Source organism: Rattus rattus, chromosome 7 (genome assembly GCF_011064425.1).
Source record: "Rattus rattus isolate New Zealand chromosome 7, Rrattus_CSIRO_v1, whole genome shotgun sequence".
In the NCBI taxonomy this organism is placed as follows: Eukaryota; Metazoa; Chordata; class Mammalia; order Rodentia; family Muridae; genus Rattus; species Rattus rattus.
In genome coordinates, this window is record NC_046160.1 from 123,128,243 (window position 1) to 123,148,442 (window position 20,200).

The following is a 20,200-nucleotide window of genomic DNA, read 5'->3' on the forward strand; positions in this document are numbered from 1 at the left end:
CCTAGATGTCCTGGAACTCCCTCAATAGACCAGGCTGGCCTTGAACTCTGAGATTCACTTGCCTTTGCCTCCTCTAGTGCTGAGATTAAAGGTGTGCACTACCACATCTGGCTAAGCATTGTAAATTTCACCTCGGTCACACGGAAAGAATTACTGTATCCTTTAAATATCCTTTATCTTTATTCTGGATAAAGACCACTCATTTGAGAACAGCTTGGATTCTCCAGGGATTGTTTTAAGGTTTCTTAGGCATTGCCAGCACCATATTTAGTCTGCATAGCTGCAGCTAGGAAGGGTAGCCCATTCTCCCTGTGAGTTATGACACCCACCATGTGGCTGAGGGGAGGAAGCGGGAGTGGTGGTCCGCTGCTCTCTCTTTGGTTGCCGCTGTCTCAGCAGTGTATGCACACATATGACTGACTTCCCAGCCACAGCCTGTGGGGACCATGAACACCTTCTGCAAGCCTCTAGGGCTCCCGATCCGCCATCTCTCAATACTCAAGGCATACTCGCTTGACAGCCACGTCCTGAAAACTGTTTTTATAATACTGACCTTGCTTTTTCCAGTTGAGTAAGTGAATTTGGTTCCAGTGACTCCATCTGGGCTGGAAGCAGAATTTCTTAACCCTGTGTTTTTCAGCATCTGTATTTCCAAACCTCTTTTCTCCCATTATGGTAAAGAAATAGGCACTGGGTCCACCCTAGAACCCTGGACACGAGCTTCTCTTTCTGTAGCCATACAGCTCGAAAAGCGCAGATCCTTATATTGCACGCAAGGGTCTGACGCCCGAGTTGGAGAAGTAAAGTCACGTGCACACTGCCTACCTTGGCCACATGGGTTCTTCTGTGTGTGCGCGCGCGTGTGCTTCGTGTGTGTGTGTGTGTGTGTGTGTGTGTGTGTGTGCGTGTGCACGCACGCATGTCTGCACGCGCACATGTGGACATTCCAGAAGAAGCTATACCAGGAAGCCATCAAGGGTACATCTCAGTGACGGGGCTGGGTCTGGAGCTGGTTTTGGAGGGGTGTTTTCAGTTTTACGGGGGCCAGGCTGTCCTAGAACTTGAAATCCTCCTGCCTCCACCTTCCAAATGCTGGCTAAACCTGGGTTTCTTTAGGCTTCTGTCCCGACATCAGGATCGTGGGAAGCCCGGTGGAAAGAAGGAGCCAAGGGAAGGGAGTAGATGCTGCAAACTGAGCCTGGCTCAGCATGGCCGCCTCCCACTCAGCCAGCCCCTGCAGGTCTCGCGAGGAGCCCCCATCTGTAGCCTCAACGCGGAGCTCCGGAAGCTCATTAGAAATGCATTAAGACCCGGCTTCTGTGCCAAGGGAGGCCTGAGGGGTGACTAATGGGCTCTACCGTCCCCCACTCCCTACTGTTTGCCCTGCCACAGCCACAGTGTTAGCCACTGCTGCCTCCTTCTCTGACTTCCTGCCCTTCCTTCTCCCTCCTGTGGAGTTCATCTGGCCCTGCAGCCTGGTGAGCCCTGAGCCATGCAGACGGGCAGTCGGGAAAGGGTTGCCCAGACTGGAGCAGCATCTTAGTTAGGCCTTATCCCCTTTTCTGTTGCTTTCCCCCATCTTGGAGCACAAGAGACATGAAGAGCATCGTCAGGAAGGCAGGAACCCAGTCCTCGGGTGGAAGAAGCAGGGGCAGGTAGCACAGATGGCTCAGGGTCAGGGCACCCCCCAAAGAGCAATCCAGCGAGCATGCCCAAAGTCACCCAAGCAGGCAGGGAAAAGAGCTAAGCTATTGCCAAGGACAGGGACCAGCAGTTCCGCTAATCGATTGATCGCAGAGGGCTGGAAGGAGATGTGAGGCTCAGATACACGTGTTGCATGTAATTGTCAGATACACTTCCGTTACAATCGTCTTCAGGCCCAGACTCTGTGAGGTGGGCAGAAAGAACATGGCTGGGGGTGGGGGTAGGGAGATGGGGAGATGGACTGGCGACAGCCCTGGAAAACAGGGATACCGTGTTTTTCCACACAGCCTTCCTCTCTCCTACACAGCTCTGTTCAGCCTTCAGTCTCGAAGCTTTCTCTGACGCTCCCTGACAGCAAAGACCTTCATTTCATACACACCGAACTCGCTGTGCCCTAGCCCAGGGCCAGACCCGATAAATATTTAATGAATGAAATAAGATCAGGCACAGAGGTCAATGAATACAGAGTGCTAGGAAGCAGGCCGAGTCCCAGTGGGCCTGGAAGGCCAGTACTTCCTGCCCGCACAAAGTGTCCCCCACTGTCCCTCAAACCCCAGCTTCCTTCTGCCCTTCAGTCCCTGCAGCATGGCTGCCATGTGCTGGGTCCTGGCACATTTGGCTTTCCACTTGGCGTTTTGTCACATACAACCTCTTACGTGTCAGTGGAGGGCGCCTTCGGTGCTTCTTAGTGCCCTGAGGAGGAAACAAGCAGAAGGCTGGAGACACCTGCCCTGGTGTCATGGGGTCCACAGGCTCTGGGGTGTATGCGGAGAAAGAGCTGACCCTCCTCGGAAGGAACCTCCATACTTGTCTCTCAGGATGGTCACTCAAGGGCACCATGACACCAACTGTCACAGCTCACTTAGGACTGGGGACTTGAAGTGCAGAAGCCAGGATGGTGTCAGGGACAGGGGATGCTCTGCCACCGGAAGAGAGCACCGGGGCTTTGGGGGAGCCTCTGGGAAGACAGCTCTGCTGCCCCAGAGTTCCATGCCCCCGAGTGAGCTCCCGTGTGTGCTCGCTCCTCACCAGAGAGAGGGAAAGGCATGTCCACCTACCTCATTAATTCTGCAAATGTCTGGCATTTGTCCAGTACGGGCTCCAAACTCTTCTAGGCATTTGGACAAAAGCTCTAAAGGACACCCTCTGGTGGTTTCACGCCCTGAGGCTTGGTTACCCTCCGTGTGATGTGACCATGGATGAACGCTATCCAGTCAGCTCTGTAGCCTGGCAACATGTAGAAAGACGTCAGGAGAGCGGGACGGGGAGCAGGACATAGACACATCACTGGTCCCAGGAAGCTGATGCCTCAGGGCTGTCTGCACAGCGTGATGCAGGCTCCTCTTCCCCCTGCAGCCCTCCATGTCCCCTCCCCTCAGAGCCCTAGGACACCCAATCCCAGACAAGCCCCAACAGCCATAGGCAGAATGTCGCTGACTCCCCTCTCCCAGGCCACTTGCCACCCAGTGTTAGGGAGCACAGCTGTGGGAGCCAGGATACACAGCTCACACCACCGGTCCCCAACAGCCATGACAAGGAAGTGTAAAGAAATAGGGTTTCTGATAAGGCACAGAGGAAGCTTGCCAGGTAACCCGAGCCACACCCCTGCAGAACAAAGGCCTCCCTCTATGAGACCCTCAGGTCAATGGGCAAACACCAGGCCTGGGTGGACGTACCATGAACACAGAGGTAGAAACCCGGGTGTGAATTCCGACAAGCCATTTCATCATCAGGGAGTGCTGGCCAAACCTCCCACGCACAGTCAGGTTTTATATCATCAAGGGCATGTAGCCACTGTGTCTGCAGATCGAGTTACAGGGGTGGAGGGTGCCACTACCTCTCAAAGCTGTGACTTCAGCTGGAGGCAGGCAGCCTTGCTCCTCCTTCTGCTGTACTGACAGGAAGCCTCTGAGTCCCTCCAAGCCCCGGTGCACTTGGCCTCACCGTGCAGGGGGAGATCTGTGGTCAGTTACCAGAAGCCTCGGGATTCTGTAGCCTAAACATAGCAGTATGACACCCATAAGTGTCGGGAAACTTGGCTGATTCACTGTGACCTCCTTGTCTTCAGCCAGCGGTCTTCTTCCCTTTCCTGCTGCCTGTCACACTAGGCAGTGAGTCTTATCATCTCCTCTAGACAGCCTGTCTCCCAGCACCTGGGAGAGTGTCTGAGACAAGAAACAGGTTCGAGTCCCAGGCCTGCCTCTGCCTCCGTCACTCCTCAGTTTCTCTGTTTGGAAGGGACATTATCAACCAGCACATGACTGGACCACAGAACAAGCAAGTGAGAGGCGGGGTGTGAAAGCACATAGCCCTGCCTATCATGCTCAGGGCCCCCCTCTTCAGCTCTGACACACACACACACACACACACACACACACACACACACACACACACACGCAAACACTGCATGAGAAATAACCAGCTACACGGCACTGTACAAATGCCAGTAGGTGTGGTGCTTGAGCGGTCACCTTGTGTCCTCCCTCTGTGTCACCTCCTTTTATGGCTTTATGAATTAACATTGGGATTGACCCCAGGGCCCCGTGCATGCGGGGCCCGTGTTCCAGCGCTGAGCTGATTCCCCAGGTGTTTGTATAAATCAGTTTTCATAGAGCATTTCTCAGAAAACCCGTCACCTCTTTGGATCTTGCCCTGATACCCTCATTGATGCGGGCCGTGGAGTGCAGTTGTGCCTCACGGCGTGCCTAGCCTCTGGCTTGCTCTGCGACCCTGTTGTTCCTTCCTGTGTGCCTCTGTTCATGCAGGTCTCCCCTGCAGCATTTGTGCAGTAGATATTTTTGAACCTTAGCACAAATATGTCAAGAACTGAGATGAGCCCAAGACTTCTCCCCGCCTGTGTAACTTCACAGATGCTGAGGAGAGATGCCGGACCTCTGGCTTGGAGTCAAAGCCCTCTCTTAGCCACTGGAGCCAGTAGCTGGGCCTCCTGCTCACAGTCAGGGTCCCTAGGGAGGTACAGAATGGCCCAAGGAGTCTGCATAGCAACTCAAACTTAAGGACTCTGCCCATGGCTGCAATCTTACCCATGAATGCTCTTCTGTCTTATTCACTGAAGAAGAGTTCTCAGTCAAACCCAGACAGAGCTTACCGTGGCTAGTCTCACTGGCTAGCTTCACCCGAGGGTCCCTGTCTCTGCCTTCTGAGGTGGCATTACAGGTGTGCTGTCATTCCCACTTGGCATTTATGAGGTTAAGGGGATTTGGACCTAATGCTCACACGGGCAGGGCAAGGAATGGTTCAAGCGCTTGCCCTGCCTGTGTGAGCATTAGAGAAATTAGCTAGATCAGGTTGGCCTATAGGTAGGTCCGTGTGGGATTATCTTGTTCACTGATGTAAGAGGACCCAGCCCACTGTGGGCAGGCCCACTACCTAGGCAAGGGGTCCTGTTCAGTATAAGACAGAATACTAGCTGGGAGCAGGCAAGAGTCCCTGCCTCTGTTCTCGCTCTGCTCCCGAGTGTGAACAGGAAGCTTTAAGTTCCTGCCCTGGCTTTCCCACAGTAAGTCACCGGAACGGGGAGCTGTCAGCCAAATAAAACTCTTTACTCTCCAAGTTGCTTCCAGCCAAGGTATTTTATCACCTTGACAGAACGCACCAGGTTGTGTGTGAGAGCGATTTCTCACTAGCCTGTTCCTAAGTGGGCCAGGCTGGCTGGCCTGAGGTTCCCTGCCTCAGCCTTGTCTGTGTTGGGATTACAGGTACTTGTGGCCATACACAGCTCTTTACACACGGCTTCTGGAATTGAACTCGGTTTCGAGGCTTCGAGGTGAGCACATTGGTACCTGCACCTTCTTGCCTGTGCGTTCTTTCGTTTGTCGCTAGATCTGTCCACCAGCTGCAAATGTGGCTGGAAAGTCCTGCCAAACTGCAAAAAGCCAGGAGTGACAAGGTTACTCCAGTAACTTCTGACACTGATGTGTCCTCCCCCACACACACACACATACACACACACACACACACACACACACACACACACACACACACACACACACTCTGATGTGATTGTGGTTTTTATGGGTTTTTGTCTTTAGAAATGCTTTTACCCCTGAGCTTCAGCACCAAGAGGCAAAGTTTGAGAGGTGTTAACCTCCTCTTGGTCTGGCCATTACTGAAAAGACTCCTTTGCCCTTAATTGGCTTAACGAGTGTGGTCGTTGCTGTCTCTCGCAAACACCCTCACCAGGTTTCCAACATGAAGATGAAGATGCTCCATCTGAGCTGGGTAAACCCGCCCAGTTCCCTGAAGGCCGCTCCCATTGTGCACACACCCGCAATTCCAGGGCAGCGGCCACACAGGCCCTCTCAGCCCAGGCAGCTGCAGTCAGACCTGGGCTTCTCACCAGAGGGTCAGCGTGCCCTCTTCACTCCTGAACTGCCAAGACCACCCATCGTTTCTTGGGGTGCTCCAGGCCCCAATAACCCTTGATGTTGTAAATACTGCCAGAAATAATACAGTTTGGCTTCTAAGCTGATTTTTGTCTCCAGCATGGAGAACATTCAGTGTTACGGGATGGTACAGGACTGCCGTTTGCCTACGCGATGCATTGCGTGCCCGGGGGATGCCGGAACAGTCGGGGTCAAAAAACAGCCGTCTCTCCTATCCATATTGCCCTCGGAGTAGCTCTCAGGGTACAAAAGCAGGACCCCTCGCCCAAGAGAGACAAACTGTTTCACCAGACATCTGGGAGCTGGGCAAGATGGGGGTCAACCCATCTCTCTGACTGTGGCAAACAGAAATCCTAATGTAACATCAGTTTGCCACTGTGGGACAAAGTCCCCCGCTCCCTTGTTCCTGTCTGCGTGTTCTTCCCCCGTCAATCTCACTGCCTAGACTTCCCCTGCAGCAGACAGCATGGGCTTAGAAAGTTATTTCTTACAAAGTGCTCTCTGCTGGGGGACAGGTTGGTGGCCTTGTATGGAGCAGCCACTAGCCAACAGGGATTTGACCCCTACGCACACCCACACACCCTCATTTTCACGACATCACGACTTGTTCCCTGTGCTCAGTCAGGACTCAGATGGCGCTTCCCGAATGCCGCCAGACACGGGTGACTCTCTGGCTTCTGACCCAGTTGGACACACAAAAATAACCACAAGTGAGTGGGGTCAGGGAGCAGCCAGCACAGCAGTGTGTCTCCCGCTCAGCCAGGTGTTCCTGTGACAGGAATCACACAGGAGCCACAGTGCTGCGTGGAGGAGACCGGAATTTCGGAGATGTTTTCCTTTGACTCACCAGACTCCACAGTGTAGAGTCTGAAGTGTGTTGGTAGTTCAAGCTAAAGAGAACTTTCCCAGGCAAAGGAAGAATAAAAATCCCAAAGAATTATAACCGTGAGGCAAACTTGACGCCATTATCCCGTCCCACCACCACCACACACTCCGGGATGTACCACTGGTGTAGGCTGTCTCTGTTTCCTGTCTTCCCTTCCTATATCCTCCTCCTGTCCCCTTCAAGACAGAGGACTGTGTTTCTCTCTTCATACATCTGGCCTTTGACCTGTTCTTGGCATATAATAGATGCTCAACAAAATGTCTGTTTCGTTTATGAGCAAATGAACAAGTTGGTCAGATTTCCCACCCTTCGCCTCGTGGCCCTGAGACCTTGTTCTGTTCAGGGAAAGGGATACACACTTGGTCCCACAGTGCACTGAGGCGGTCCAGAGCTCTGGAGTCTCTGAGGTAGAGTAGGTTCGGTTCGCAGCAGCCTGTGCTAGCTGCCCCCGACCCCAAGAGAAAGCCTTAAAGCCCTCAGTGCCTTACATTTGCTTTGAGAGATTGTCCAGAAACTCGCTGACCTTCAGAAGAACCAACTGTAGCCACTCACGGGAGGCCAGGCGTGGCCAGGAGATGGGGCCATCCCAGCCAGACGGCGCCCTTTTTCCTTGATGTTCTCAACCAGTATCTTCTAAGACAAACGGCAGCCCGGGCTCCTCCATGACACCCTGAGTTCTCACTGTGGCCATGGGCTACACCACAGAGGATGGATCCCAGGTGGTGGCCGGCCACATCCAACATGTCTGTCCCCAGGGCTAGTGTTCCTTTCACTATCAGTAATCAAAGACGATGGCTCTGTGGAGAGAGCGGGTTTTTTTTCCCCCTTTTTCTGCTGTGTGTGGAGTTACTATGGCAACAGCCTTGAAAAGAGTCTGTTTGCTTTTTACTCTTAATTCTGCAATGTTCTCAGGTTTTCCAAAAATACCCTTCTTTTCCTGGGCCCCTGGGTGAGGCTGGGTGGCAGAGCGGGCATCTGTCTCCATTCTGTGCTGGATCGCTCTGCCCACGGCTGTCAGTTGGACATCATGTTTTGATTGTAGTGTGATGTAGCTCTTAGCATCTACTTCAGGGGAGCAGCTGTGCGCCACACACACCAGGATTCTCGGAGAAATCTGACTCCAGGCTCTCTGTCCTTAAAGAGCTCCCAGCCCTGGAGAAAGATAGACAGGCCCCTAATGTAAGCACACAGCTAATTGTAGTAGCCGGCAGATAATATAATAAGAATATAGGCATGTGTAATGTCATTGGTACTTTGTTCACCGTGGAGGCTCATTAGTGTCGGGCTCTGGCAGAGAGAGCTGTGAGCTCAAGGTGGGTGGTGAAGGTTAGAAATGGGCAGATTTGAAATTCCGTTTCTGATCAATTACTAGTAAGCTGTGCGTTCTCAGGAAAGGGACCAGGCCTCTCTGAGCCCCAGAATGGCAGCTTCTCTGGGCCCAGGTGCAGGGTGGAATCCTCTTAGGAGTCCCTGCTCACTCCGTCTGAGCTCCTGAGAGAGACGGGCAGGGGAGGCTCTGGAGGGTTGCGAGTATGGAGAGGGTCACAGGCAGTGGTGGGGCGGATGAGTGAGCGGGGAAAGTACAGGGAGAGCCCTGGCATAGCGGGTTCAGGGGAGACAGTAGAGCGCTCTATGCAGGAGCTAGGACCTGAGCTCGTCTGTCTAGGACCCGGGCCCATGATCTCCAAGCTCTGATGGGACCCCATGAAAGTCACTAATAGCTCGAGGGCTAGATGCTGCTCAGAGAGGAAGAATTGTATCAGATACAGACATCACTGAGTATGCTCAATACAGAAGAAACTGGCCACATCTGGATACTGCAGCCTCACTTCTAAATTCCCCACCAGCTGAGGTCCCCTTTCAGGGAGGAAGCATCTCCTTCACAGTGACAGTAGGACACAGAGGTGACCGAGGCCTCCCAGGTGACCAATGCTTACAGTGGCCCCAGGATGACGGTGCGGTTTGTGTGTTGAAACACCTAGAGTTTAGTTCCTGGTCAGTTACTTATGAGCTATGCAAGCTCTGGGGAAATCATTGTACCTCCCCAAGCCTCCTCTCAGAAACTTTCCATCCATGCCTTGGTTTCCCCACCTGGAAAACAAGGATGTCAGCCCTATCTGGTGGGTTGTCGGTCACCAAATGCCCTCAGGTTCTAAAGGTCCCAGTTAGCACCTGGCCTGGCTCAAACTCAGAGTAGATGTTCCTTGTGTTTTCATTGAACTACTTTGCTTGACAAGAAATCTGCAGCGTGGGTGCCCGGCAAGGAGGATGGCAGCTTTTGCTGGTGCTGGTAGGCGGCAAATATTTCCACAGTCTCTGAGGAAGAATGACGGGAGGGGGTCAGCTGCCATCTCTGGGGGAGTCTCCAGATCTGCATGCATTAGCATTTCTCCAGGACCTACCAGAGTTCAGCGGGGAGGTAGTTAACAGAGCAGAACACCACCCTACTGCCAGGGTAGTCCTTATTGGATGGAGCCCTGCTCCAGGAGTGGGGGCTGTCCATGGTGCTGAGCTAGACAGCTTCTTCCCACTCCCATTCCCCATCCCCACGGCTCCAGCCATCTCTTGAGATGCTACCCTGCTGCCACTGGGGCCAGGAACCTTCGGGTTATTTTCCACCATGCCTGCTTTCTGTTGCCTTGTCTGGGAGACCCTGTTCCTCCACCATCAATCCCGGATGGGTTGGACCTTCAGACTACCCAGCTATTTACATCGTACACAGGAACTGCCCGCCCACCTGGGCGCTCCCTAAGCCTAGCCTGGTCTTTCTAGACCCTGTTCTTGTCCGTACCTAACTCTCCTCCTGAGCCACCAGACACCTGGAGAAGCAAGTAACACACAGACCCCAGACCACACTTATAGAATGCAATACCTCGAGAGCCAGGGGACAGCGGACACTTAGGTCAACAGTAGACCCCACATGAACTGTGTGTGCATTTTGCAAAGCTTTCTTCTCGTGCTCATATTTCAAAAATATGAATCAGTTCTGACCATTGGAAAAATCTCCTGTCGCTGCATGAGGCTCAGGGACGGGAAGGGTTCTCAAGGCATTTCTAGCCTGTGATTCCATGCAGGATGTATATGCATGCATGTGCATGCCTGTGAGTGTGTGTATGGTGTGTGTGTGCATGCACACCACACACACACACACACACACACACACACACACACACACACACACACACACACTGTAATAAGAGCAGTTTGCTCAATGTTCTGTCAGCTGACCCCGTCTTTTTATCCAACGATGACAAGCTAGAGGCCAAGCCTGTAGCACTCAGGCCTTTGAGGGTTCCTCAGGATCCAGCCCACAGCAATATCACTGACACCTTCCTAGCCCCTTGGTACAGAGTTGATCCTGAGTGTTTGCTGAGCGGTAAGAGTGGATGAGATCACCAAGTCATGCAACCCTCTGTGTTTAGACCATTAGAGACTGTGAGAATTCAGCGTTAGGAGGAATTATCTGTATAATATTTACTCTGCCTGGATGCTTGTCTGGAATTCTCTGGCGAACTAGGTCACCCAAGAGTCTGGGCCGCAGATGGTGTGCTCTGAAGAGAAGCAGCTGAGGGTGTGGTCCCTGGCACTGTTTCTCGGCGTCTGTAAGCTTAGGCCTGTCAGGGGGAGCAGAGAGAGAGAGAGACGCAGGGCTGACTCTCTGAATGTCAGATAAACAATAGCTTTTCAATGTGTCCAGTGGAGTGTCTGGGTTACAAGATGCAATTATTCTTTACAGTTTTAGGATTACATTTTCTGGGGGAGAGCACATGTATACATGCCATGGCATACCTGTGGAGGCCGGAGGACAACATGTATGAGTTGGTTCTTTCCGTCCACCATATTCTCTGGGGATTCTATTAAAGCAGTTAGGTGCCTTCACCCACAGAGTCATCTCATTGGCACTGATTGCCCTTTGGTTTCCCTTTGGGGTCTGTATTGTTGCCCTGACTCTCGTGGTTAGCTGGGTACCACACGTCTCATCTGAGGGTATTGGAGGGGGCTACCTCGAAGTCTTGCCGCACGGCTCCCACAGCCCAGTGAAGGCTCACTCCGGTCTTCTCAGTATCTGCCTGAGACTTTTTAGACATCACCTGTGCAAGCTGTCATAGGGCTCCTGGCCCAGAGCCTCCTGGGGTCACCAGAGCCTACCATAGGCACAGGACGGTTGGAATGTTGCCGTCTCTGTGTGGATTTAAAGTCCATATCCCAAGAATGTTACGTTCTTGTGTAGCTGGGCCCCAAGGCTGTGAGAAGGTGGGAAGAGACAAGGCATGCTGGACTCTGAGAATGCCCACCTGCCCGAGGGCTTTGGCAGAGCCAGGATGACAATGCAAACCCCTCATCCAAAGCCCAACAGGTTCTTTCTGAGTGCCCTCCTAAGATGGGTTCCTGCTGAGCAAAATGTCTGCTGTTGTCACCTCAGAGTCAACAACCTCAGGTCTTTCCTTCTGGAGAGACAGACTGTCTCTTTCCCCCAGAGACGCCCCAGAGGGGTTTGGGTAACCTCTACCTTGTGGAAGGCACCCTGCTCCTTAGGAAAACTCCCACCAGAGGATGGAGGTCAGGGCTGTGTCAGGACCCTCTGAGGTTCCTGTGGACATCGCCTGGAGTTCACAACCCCTGCGTGCCAATTCAGCCACCCTGAGTCTCACAGTGAGCTCTCATGCTGAGTGTCTTGGTCCAGAAAGCAGCCAGGACTGTGACCATGACAGCAAGGCGCAAAATGCAGCAGACACCCACTGGCCAGAATCGACCACTTGTTGGGGAGAGGGAGGGCTTGATTAGAATACTTCTATGTTCTCAAAAGAGATTTGCAGTTACGAAGTAGCAATGAAAATAATTTTCCTGTTGGGGGTCACCTCGCCATGAGGAACTGTATTAAAGGGTCACAACATTAGGAAGGTTGAGAACCACTGGTCTAGGCAATGTTGAGGAACACCTGCCTATAGGCTGCTGTCCTTGTGTTAGTTTGCTAGTGGTGTTAATTTTATTAGTTTATCGATGTGGTATAACAGATATATCAGAAGCACACAGGTTAAAAATGTATTGCTGAGAATAATTTCGTGATGCCATTTCTCCCTTGTAAACAGTCACCTTCTCTGATATCAGGAAACACAGCCTGCACCGCGCGCCCCCTAGTGACATCTTTCAGTCATTACACCCCAGAGTCGCTGTGGTGGTCCGCTCTGGTATCCCCGCTGGTAGAGGCAGGGGGACCATAAATGTGAATTCACGACCTAATTGGGGCAAAATAGTAGGATCATCTTTTTAAAAAATCTCCCAGTAACAAGGGTGCTTGCTTAGTATGTGTTCATCTCCAATACAACAAAAGACAAAAGCACACAGGACAGACTCCAGATGCCCCCTGAGGGCTCTCCTATCTAAAGGTGCTCTTAGCTAAAGCTACCTATGAACTCTATGATGACTGCTCTTTACAAAGTAGCCCTGAGATCCAGTGTAGTCACTGCATGAAACAACCAGTTCCTTTTATATATTAATGTCAAGCTGACCCACCCCGTGTCAGGGAGTGGTCCTGCTATAGCCTCTGGTCATGGCGGGTCTACGTTCTAACTGTCTTAGTGGGAAGTGAAGGAGACATTTCTTCCTAGTTTCCCACTTAGATTCCACTCAAAAGGGTGGTGGACTGCCGGCCACACAGGCAGCAGGGTCACCCCTAAGGTTTAATGTATGTCCTCTGCCTCTGGGGAGGATCCTTCCAAGCCTGGGGCCGTGCAGAACAAGGAGAGACCTTTGTAATCGTGTGCCCTGGCTTATCCCTCTCTGTGAATAACCTGCCTGCCACCCAGAAGCTGGAGGGTGACGGAGCAAGGAGCCTTTAAATCAAGATAGGGAGTCCTGATCTCCAGGAGAAAACATGCCAGCATTCTTATGGGTTGTGCTGTGCAGCGCAAGTTTTAGGAATTCACATCAGTCTCCTGGAGGGGAGGCAAGGGCGGCTTGTCTCTAAGCACCAGAAACTGATGCTTCAGGGTTGTTAAAATGAGAAATTGTACACGAAGAGCTGGAGAGATAGCCCAGAGGTTAGAAGCACTGGCTGCTCCTGCAGAGACTCAGGTTTGATTCCCAGAACTCACCTGGCAGCTCACCCTGCTACTGTCTCTACTTCCAGGGGACCCAGGGATCTCTTCTGGCCTCCAGCAGCATCACAAGCACCTGTTGCACAAACATACCTACAGGCAGAACTCACACGCACCACGTAAAATGGGGGAAAAGAAATTGTGCCTGTAGGAAGGCACAATCTTCATCATCTTCACAAGTAAAAATGTGTGTGCAAGGGCAGAAGCCCACATAAATGTGTGCACAATTATGCTTGAGATCACGAAAGGAAGGGGGGGTTGGGGCTGGATGGCTCAGTGGTTAGGAGCACTCATCCTCCCAGAGGACCTGGGTTCAGTTCCCAGCACCCATGTGGTGGCTCACAACCATCTGCAACTCAGTTTCCAAGGGAACCAACTCCCTCCTCAGACCTCTTCGGGCACATGCACATTGTACACAGATGTACATGTGAGCAAAGTACTCGTGCACGTAAGATTTAAGTAAAAACAGGAAAATTATACAATAGAGGAGGACTTCGCCAAAGCCTTGATGATTTCTTTTCACATTAAGAAACCCAATCTTCGAGGCAATGAAAGTGTATCCTAAAGCAGGATCAAACTGAAACTATGCGAGTGTAAACAGGTCAGCTTTCCTGTACGGTCTGATTACAATGGAATCCCAGCCAGCTTCAAAGTCATCTTCCTGTAAAGGGTGGCACTCACGTCTGGGCTCGTTTCTGACATTCCTTCCCTTAGAATTCCATTTCTGTGTAGATGAGCCTTGGTGGGCTGTTGTTGTTGTTGTTGTTGTTTTGGTTTTATTGAGGTTTTTGTTGTTTTCTTTCCCTCCTCTCTGAAAAGGCAGATGCGTTGCTATTCTTTTCTTCTCTAACTTCACAGCTCTGTCTCATTCTGTCCCCACGTCTAACCCCATCTGAGGAAGACAGAGAGAGACAACTGAGGGTCGTTATCAAAGCTTCCTCTCTATTGCCGTGACAAAACACTAGGACCAATGCAACCTATGAAAGAAAGCATTTAATTTGAGGCTCACCATCTCAGAGGGTCCATGACCATCCGTGACCATAACGGAAGGGACATGACGTCAGGCAGAGAGGCTGGAGCAGTAGCTGAATGCTCCCAGTGACACAGCTCTTCCAGTAAAGCCACAGACAGCACAACACAAGCATCCTCAGATCCAGAGGCCACAGTGAAAACCACGCTCCCTTGCCCCTGAATCCAGAACTAGCAGTATAAAAGAGTCTTTAAATGGAAGCTGGCATGCTCTTGCAGGAGCCCCATTATGGAGTGAAATCAACTGTTTCTTTAGAGCCTGTGCCAGCATGGATATGCTTAACTGGGTGTCAGTCATCTCTGTGCATGCAAGTCACCACACTGCTTGCAATACTAGGGAAAGATGATGTATCTGTCACCCCTTTGCTGCTCTAGCCTCTAGGGTACTGGTACTAGACAGGACGCAGCTTCAGACAAAGGTTAAAGATTGATGCTCCCTGACCTTATAATATTATTGCTTGAGCTTTAGTAGGGGCTGGTTTCTTACTCTGTAACTCTTACTATTTGTGCTTTTTAAAAATTATTTATTTATTTTATGTATATGAGTACACTGTAGCTGTCTTCAGACGCACCAGAAGAGGGCACCAGATCCCATTACAGATGGTTGTGAGTCACCATGTGGGTGCTGGGAATTGAACTCAGGACCTGTGGAAGAACAGCCCTTGCTCTTCTCTCCAGCCCATTGTGCTTTTAATAAGCACCGGTTTCCTTTCTCTCTGGTTCAAGGGCCTCTCACTGGCCAGGCCAGAGGCTTGGAACTCATTAACTCTTCATGAACCAGAGAAAAAAGGAAGAAAAAGAACTAAAATCTTTTACATGCAGTATTTTCTCTCTCTCTCTCTCTCTCTCTCTCTCTCTCTCTCTCTCTCTCTCACACACACACACACACACACACACACACACACACACACACACACACACACACACACATTTGTGGGTGGATGAGGCAGAGCCCCAGATGCCACACTTTATTCCCTTTCTCTGACCTTCTTACATCCTCTTAGACAAAAGTTCTTGGAAAATTACCTCATAGATAAAATGTTTCACCCAAGGGGAGTTACAGAAGGATGTTGATAGTTAAGTCCAAAGCAGTGCTTCATTCTCTAATGCTCATTATAAGTTCAAAGCAACAGTTTCACATGGCCTTGCTTTATCACGGTGTACACCTGTGACCTCTTCCTTGGACCTGACCTAGAATGAATGTTTTTCCTTGACCACAAACCAGTCCCAAACCTCTTTCTATTCTTAGTGTAATTTATGAAAGCTTATTGTGTTCCTTATTCTGCAGCCTTTACTTACTATTCCGTGAGGAGTGGGCACATTTCTATTTTTGACTCTAACTTTATTATATCTTTCTGGAAAAACAACTAACGCCATCTCTTAAAACTTCCTTCCTAAAATTATTTAAATCAAATCAGGAATTCTATAGAAATCATTAATTCATATAAATGGCATTAACTCACAAAAGTCCCTTTTTATCTTGATCTGCAGGAAGTCTACCCATAGGGTTGGCTAATGCCTAGGAATCATTAGACTATGTAATAGTGACAGGAAGAAGCGTATCACCAGCAAGAAGCAGTCCTGAGATGAAGTCTCCTGAGACCTTGCCTCTCAGAGCTCACCCACCATACGGCATGAAAAAAACAGTGGGCCACCTCCAGGAAAGCCACCTGCTAGCCTTAGCCTCTCCTGGATGGCTCCTGACACTTCTTTGTGATTTTTGAGAGAGTATAAACAAAACCTGGTATTCTGAACCACGAAATCTGACTCTGAGAGCTTTGGGGAGCCTTGCTTGGGTGAATCACGTTCCGTCAGCTTCCCCCAACAAAATCATCCTGAGGTTATCAGCCTCTCCAGCCCACCCAGTGAAGGAGAGTGACAGGCTGGTAATGATGCCAGTTTGTAAGGAGATACAGGCAGACAGTCGCTGCCACCAGAGCGAGGGGTCGCTACAGGCCATCCCCGCAGCTCATGAAGCTCGGAGCCTTTTTAAAGGCGTTGGATCTGGGTGGAGACCACACAGGTCTGTCTGAACCCATAGTCATTCTTCTGTCCCATGTATGGAGGTGAACAGGAGGTTGATTCTGGTTCTGAAGCCTGATAAAACACGTGGGTTTCAAGTGGCTGCTTTCCTTGTCTGCGCTGAAGGATGGGAAGTCTTGGAAGGGAAAGCCGTCAAACTCCAGTGTCTTCACATGCAGCTCAGGTCTCAAATCCTAGCCTTCCTCCTCACACACCGGAACTCGGGCAGGGGGTCTCCCTGTTTTAACTCAAGAGCTGCCCCATGTCTGTCCTGAGACACACTGTAGGTTGGGCCCATTATTTTGAATCAGCAGATTCCTCTAGAGGCTCACAGACCTCTCTCAAGCATCCACCAGAACATTCTGAAAGCCCCTAGAGTACATGTTGCATCTTGAGTAGTCCCATCCCAGAAGGGGATGCAGTGGGGAGATCTTCTAAAATGAGAGTTTGAGGTACTTTTTCATCCACGAAAGTCTCATCTTTAAATCTCTCTCCCTGCTGATTCGCCCTTTCTGTCTCCACACAGAATAAAGAAAATAAAAAGTTAACAAGACGCTAACTGGCCAAGTAGGCAATGGTTTGCAGCTTTCTGTGGCATACACTGTTACTACTGTTTGTTTGTTTTGTATTTTCAGACAGCCATGTTGTTCATAACTCTTTTCCTTTGGGCACCTAAGGGCTGGCTTTGTAGACGTGAGTCGCTACTAACCTAACGTGTTTTCCCTTTTAAAATTAGAATAGCAGCCAGGTAGCGGTAGCACACACCTTTAATCCCAGCACTTGGGAGGCAGAAGTGGGCACATCTCTGTGAGTTTGAAGCCAACCTGGTTTATAAAGCGAATTCCACGACAGCCAGGGGCACACAGAAACCCTATCTCAAACAAACAAATAAGAATAGGGATAAAGGTGACTTGCAGCCCATGTGGACGTGGCAGAGCCTGATTTTGGGGAGTGTGGGAGTTTGTGGGGTAAGATCCGCCAAGCCTTGTGTGTGAAGTGGCCTCCCAAGTGAAGCTTGGTGCTGTGCTTGGGGGAGGGGGGCGTGTTCATTTGGTTTGATTCGAGTTGGTTTTGGGCTAGCTTAGTCTTCACCAGGCTGATCTTAAACTTGTAATTTCCCTGTTTCTGGGCCTCCCAAGCATCAAGATCGCAAGCACGCACCGAAGCCAGCTTCAAACACTCATTTTCGTGAGTGTGAAATGTGCATTGGTGTCTGCGAATCGCACTTCCGTGCAGGCCCGTTGGGCTGGTCCCATCCAGGAGGGGTCTCTCTGCTGGGCAGTCCTGCTTCATTCTCTCTTCTCCTTGCAGCTGCCCATGATGGGAGGAGCATTCATGGACTCACCCAACGAGGACTTCAGTACCGAGTACTCCCTGTTTAACTCCCCTGCCAACGTCCACTCGACCTCCAATGGCCACGGCCAGCTCGAGGAGTCTCCTCGCTCCTCCAACGATGCTGTGCTGCTGTGGATTGCCATCATAGCCACGGTGGGGAACATCGTGGTGGTAGGGGTGGTGTATGCCTTCACCTTCTGAGGCCCAGGGATGCTGAGGCTCTGGGGAAGCCCCTCCCACTCTGGCTCCAGCTTTCTCCCAGCCACTGGAGACACCTATGTTCCCGGATGGTCCCTGGAGGGGCAGGCACCATGCACCTGTAATTTCCTCCAGGCAGCTCCGGCTTAGAGCATCTCCGTGTTGCGGCTGATCTAATTCAGAGCACCTTGAAGGTGGTGGCTTTCAGCTCCTAAAAGCTTGACAGCTCGGGTCCTTCGAGCAGCAGACTGAACAATTCTTGAAGTTTCGGTCAGTCCCAGAATGCAAGGACGGTTTGAACATCCTATTGGGTTAAAAAAAAAAATGAAGGTCTGGTTTCGGTGACAGTAAATTGTCACTGTATGTCTTTTTTTTTTTTTTTTTTTTTTTTTTTCTGCAGGCTGGTTGAACCCAGTTGTGTGGGTGCTGGGACAAGAAAGAACTTTCACAAGTTCGAACTCCCCCTTTTAAGTATATGCCCCACCCCTTTGGATACTGATGGCCATGTTGTAAGGTCACGGAATGCTGAGAAAATTGACTTACAAATGATACTTTGTCCCCAGACACTTGGTTCCTTGCAGATTCCAAGTGCATGAGAAGACCCAGGGACTGGAATGAACTTTCTGATCTTCGGAGGAAAAGCAGAAGATGTCTTCAAATTTTAGATGGTCCGGGCAGTTAGCAGTCTCTCCTCTGAGGATGAGTTAGCCATGTCCCCTTGTCCTTGGACAGATGTCAGGGAGAGAGGCCTGATGACAGTGTGGTCAGATAGTGAGTCAGGGCTGAGTCTGGCCTCATCCTAGCCAAGTCCTCTAGTGAGCACGTCCCCACCCCACCCCAGCAGCTGAGGCACAGAGGGAATCAGGAGATGTTCAATGTGGCCATTCACAGGTCATTCTGGTGTCTGTGCTGTAAATTGGTTTAGATGCTGTGCCCTCCCTCGCATATCTGACTCCCCACCTCTCAATGTATCCAGCGTGCTTGCAAATGCTTTGGTCCAGGGGAAGCTGTTAGCACAGAGAACTGGCCCAACCTTCGTTGCTAAGAAGTAGGGGCTTAGAGTGTCTCCTGAGACTCCCAAAGTCCTCAGCAGGCAGGATGCTGGGCTGGCACTTAGCTGTTGTGTGCTGGATGTGGGCGTTGTGGGATGTTTGCTCTGGCTTCCTGCCTAACTAGCAGGACCCCTCATCAGACCTCTGAGGCTTTCCCTGTGCCAAGGGTGTGGCATTCTCATGGGAGAACCCAGGCCAGCCATGGGAGCAGGAGTGTGCTGTGACCTGTGTCCCAGTGCTGTCTGAATTACCTCCAGGGAGCTGCAACTGGCCATCCATCCCCCTACCTTATCTCCATGGAGACAGCAGGTTGGGGGAGGATCTGTGCCTGCTATACTAACAGAAGGGACAGGGAAGCTAAGGACAGCTCCTAGCCTTGTAAGGTACTGGCATGTCAGTTCTCTCTCTCTCTCTCGCACACACACACACGCACACGCACACGCACACGCACACCGCAAATTCAACACACACATACAACACACAGAGAGAGACAGATACAGGAGAGAGATGGAGAGGCAGAGAGAGAGAGAGAGAGAGAGAGAGAGAGAGAGAGAGAGAGAGTGTCAGTTATCGACATCTTTCGTGCTCTCCTGGATCAGACAGAACGGTCCCATTCTGTCCTCCTGTCTCCAGAGGTTTCCTATCTGAACTTCCTCACCACAAAAACCAACGAGGAACAAATGACAGATCCCAGCCAGAGTAGCTGGAGTGAGCCCCACTGTCCTTGCTGCCTCTGCTCTGCTCTGTCTTGCTCATCAGCTAAAGAACGAACAGGCCTGGGTTCGGTGCTTGAGAGCTATGAGCCGGCATGGTGCTAGATTCTTATGCACAGCCTTCACCCTTCCGTCACCTCACAGCAGCAAGGCCCGTGCACAGAAAGTAACCAGAGGCCCAGAGAAATGGAGTAACTTTCCTAAGGCCACACAGCATAGAAGTGAGGATCTGGGATTGGAACCTGGGAGTTAGGCTCTCCCCCCCCCTCTCCCTTCCCCCCTCCTTCTCCCCCCCCCTCCCCCTCTCCTCTCTCTCTAGCCTTCTAAGGCAACACTGAGGTACATTCAATCAGGACCTGAGTCACCAGAAGGTGTTCCCCAAGCTTGAGATGGCCTGAACCACTCACAGGTCTCAGACCCTCAGAATGGGGCAGTCTCAGCTTTGCTTACACACCAGGGATATTGATCCTTCCCCCACCATTTAAGATTGACTTCGAGTCTCCATGTAAGTCTCCAAGGAGGGTTCCTGAAGTAGGACGTGTATAAGGGGCCCCCAAGGTATGTGAGCCCCAAGGAGCTGCACAGAAGGAAGGTTTCAGTGACCAGCACTGAGGTCAGATTGTGGGCCTCACCTGTGTGGCAAGTTGATCCAAGATGTAGAGCCCCAAAGCTCTCCAGAGCAGAGGAAGTCATCTTCTTGGGGATCCAAGCCCATTGGCTTCTCTCTGGGTAAGGTAGACCCCAGAGCCTCCTACAT

General features: G+C 51.2%; 1 protein-coding gene across 1 annotated transcript in view; it reads left to right on the forward strand.

Moving 5' to 3' along the window:
* The window catches only part of C7H14orf132 (chromosome 7 C14orf132 homolog), a 31,795-nt gene extending 13,765 nt beyond the window's left edge, over positions 1-18,030 (forward strand). The window contains exon 3 of the mRNA XM_032909156.1: positions 17,457-18,030. Coding sequence (XP_032765047.1) covers positions 17,457-17,681 — 225 coding nt within the window. The 3' untranslated portion in view covers positions 17,682-18,030. The remainder of the gene's footprint in view (positions 1-17,456) is intronic.
* The last annotated feature ends 2,170 nt before the right edge of the window (positions 18,031-20,200 follow it).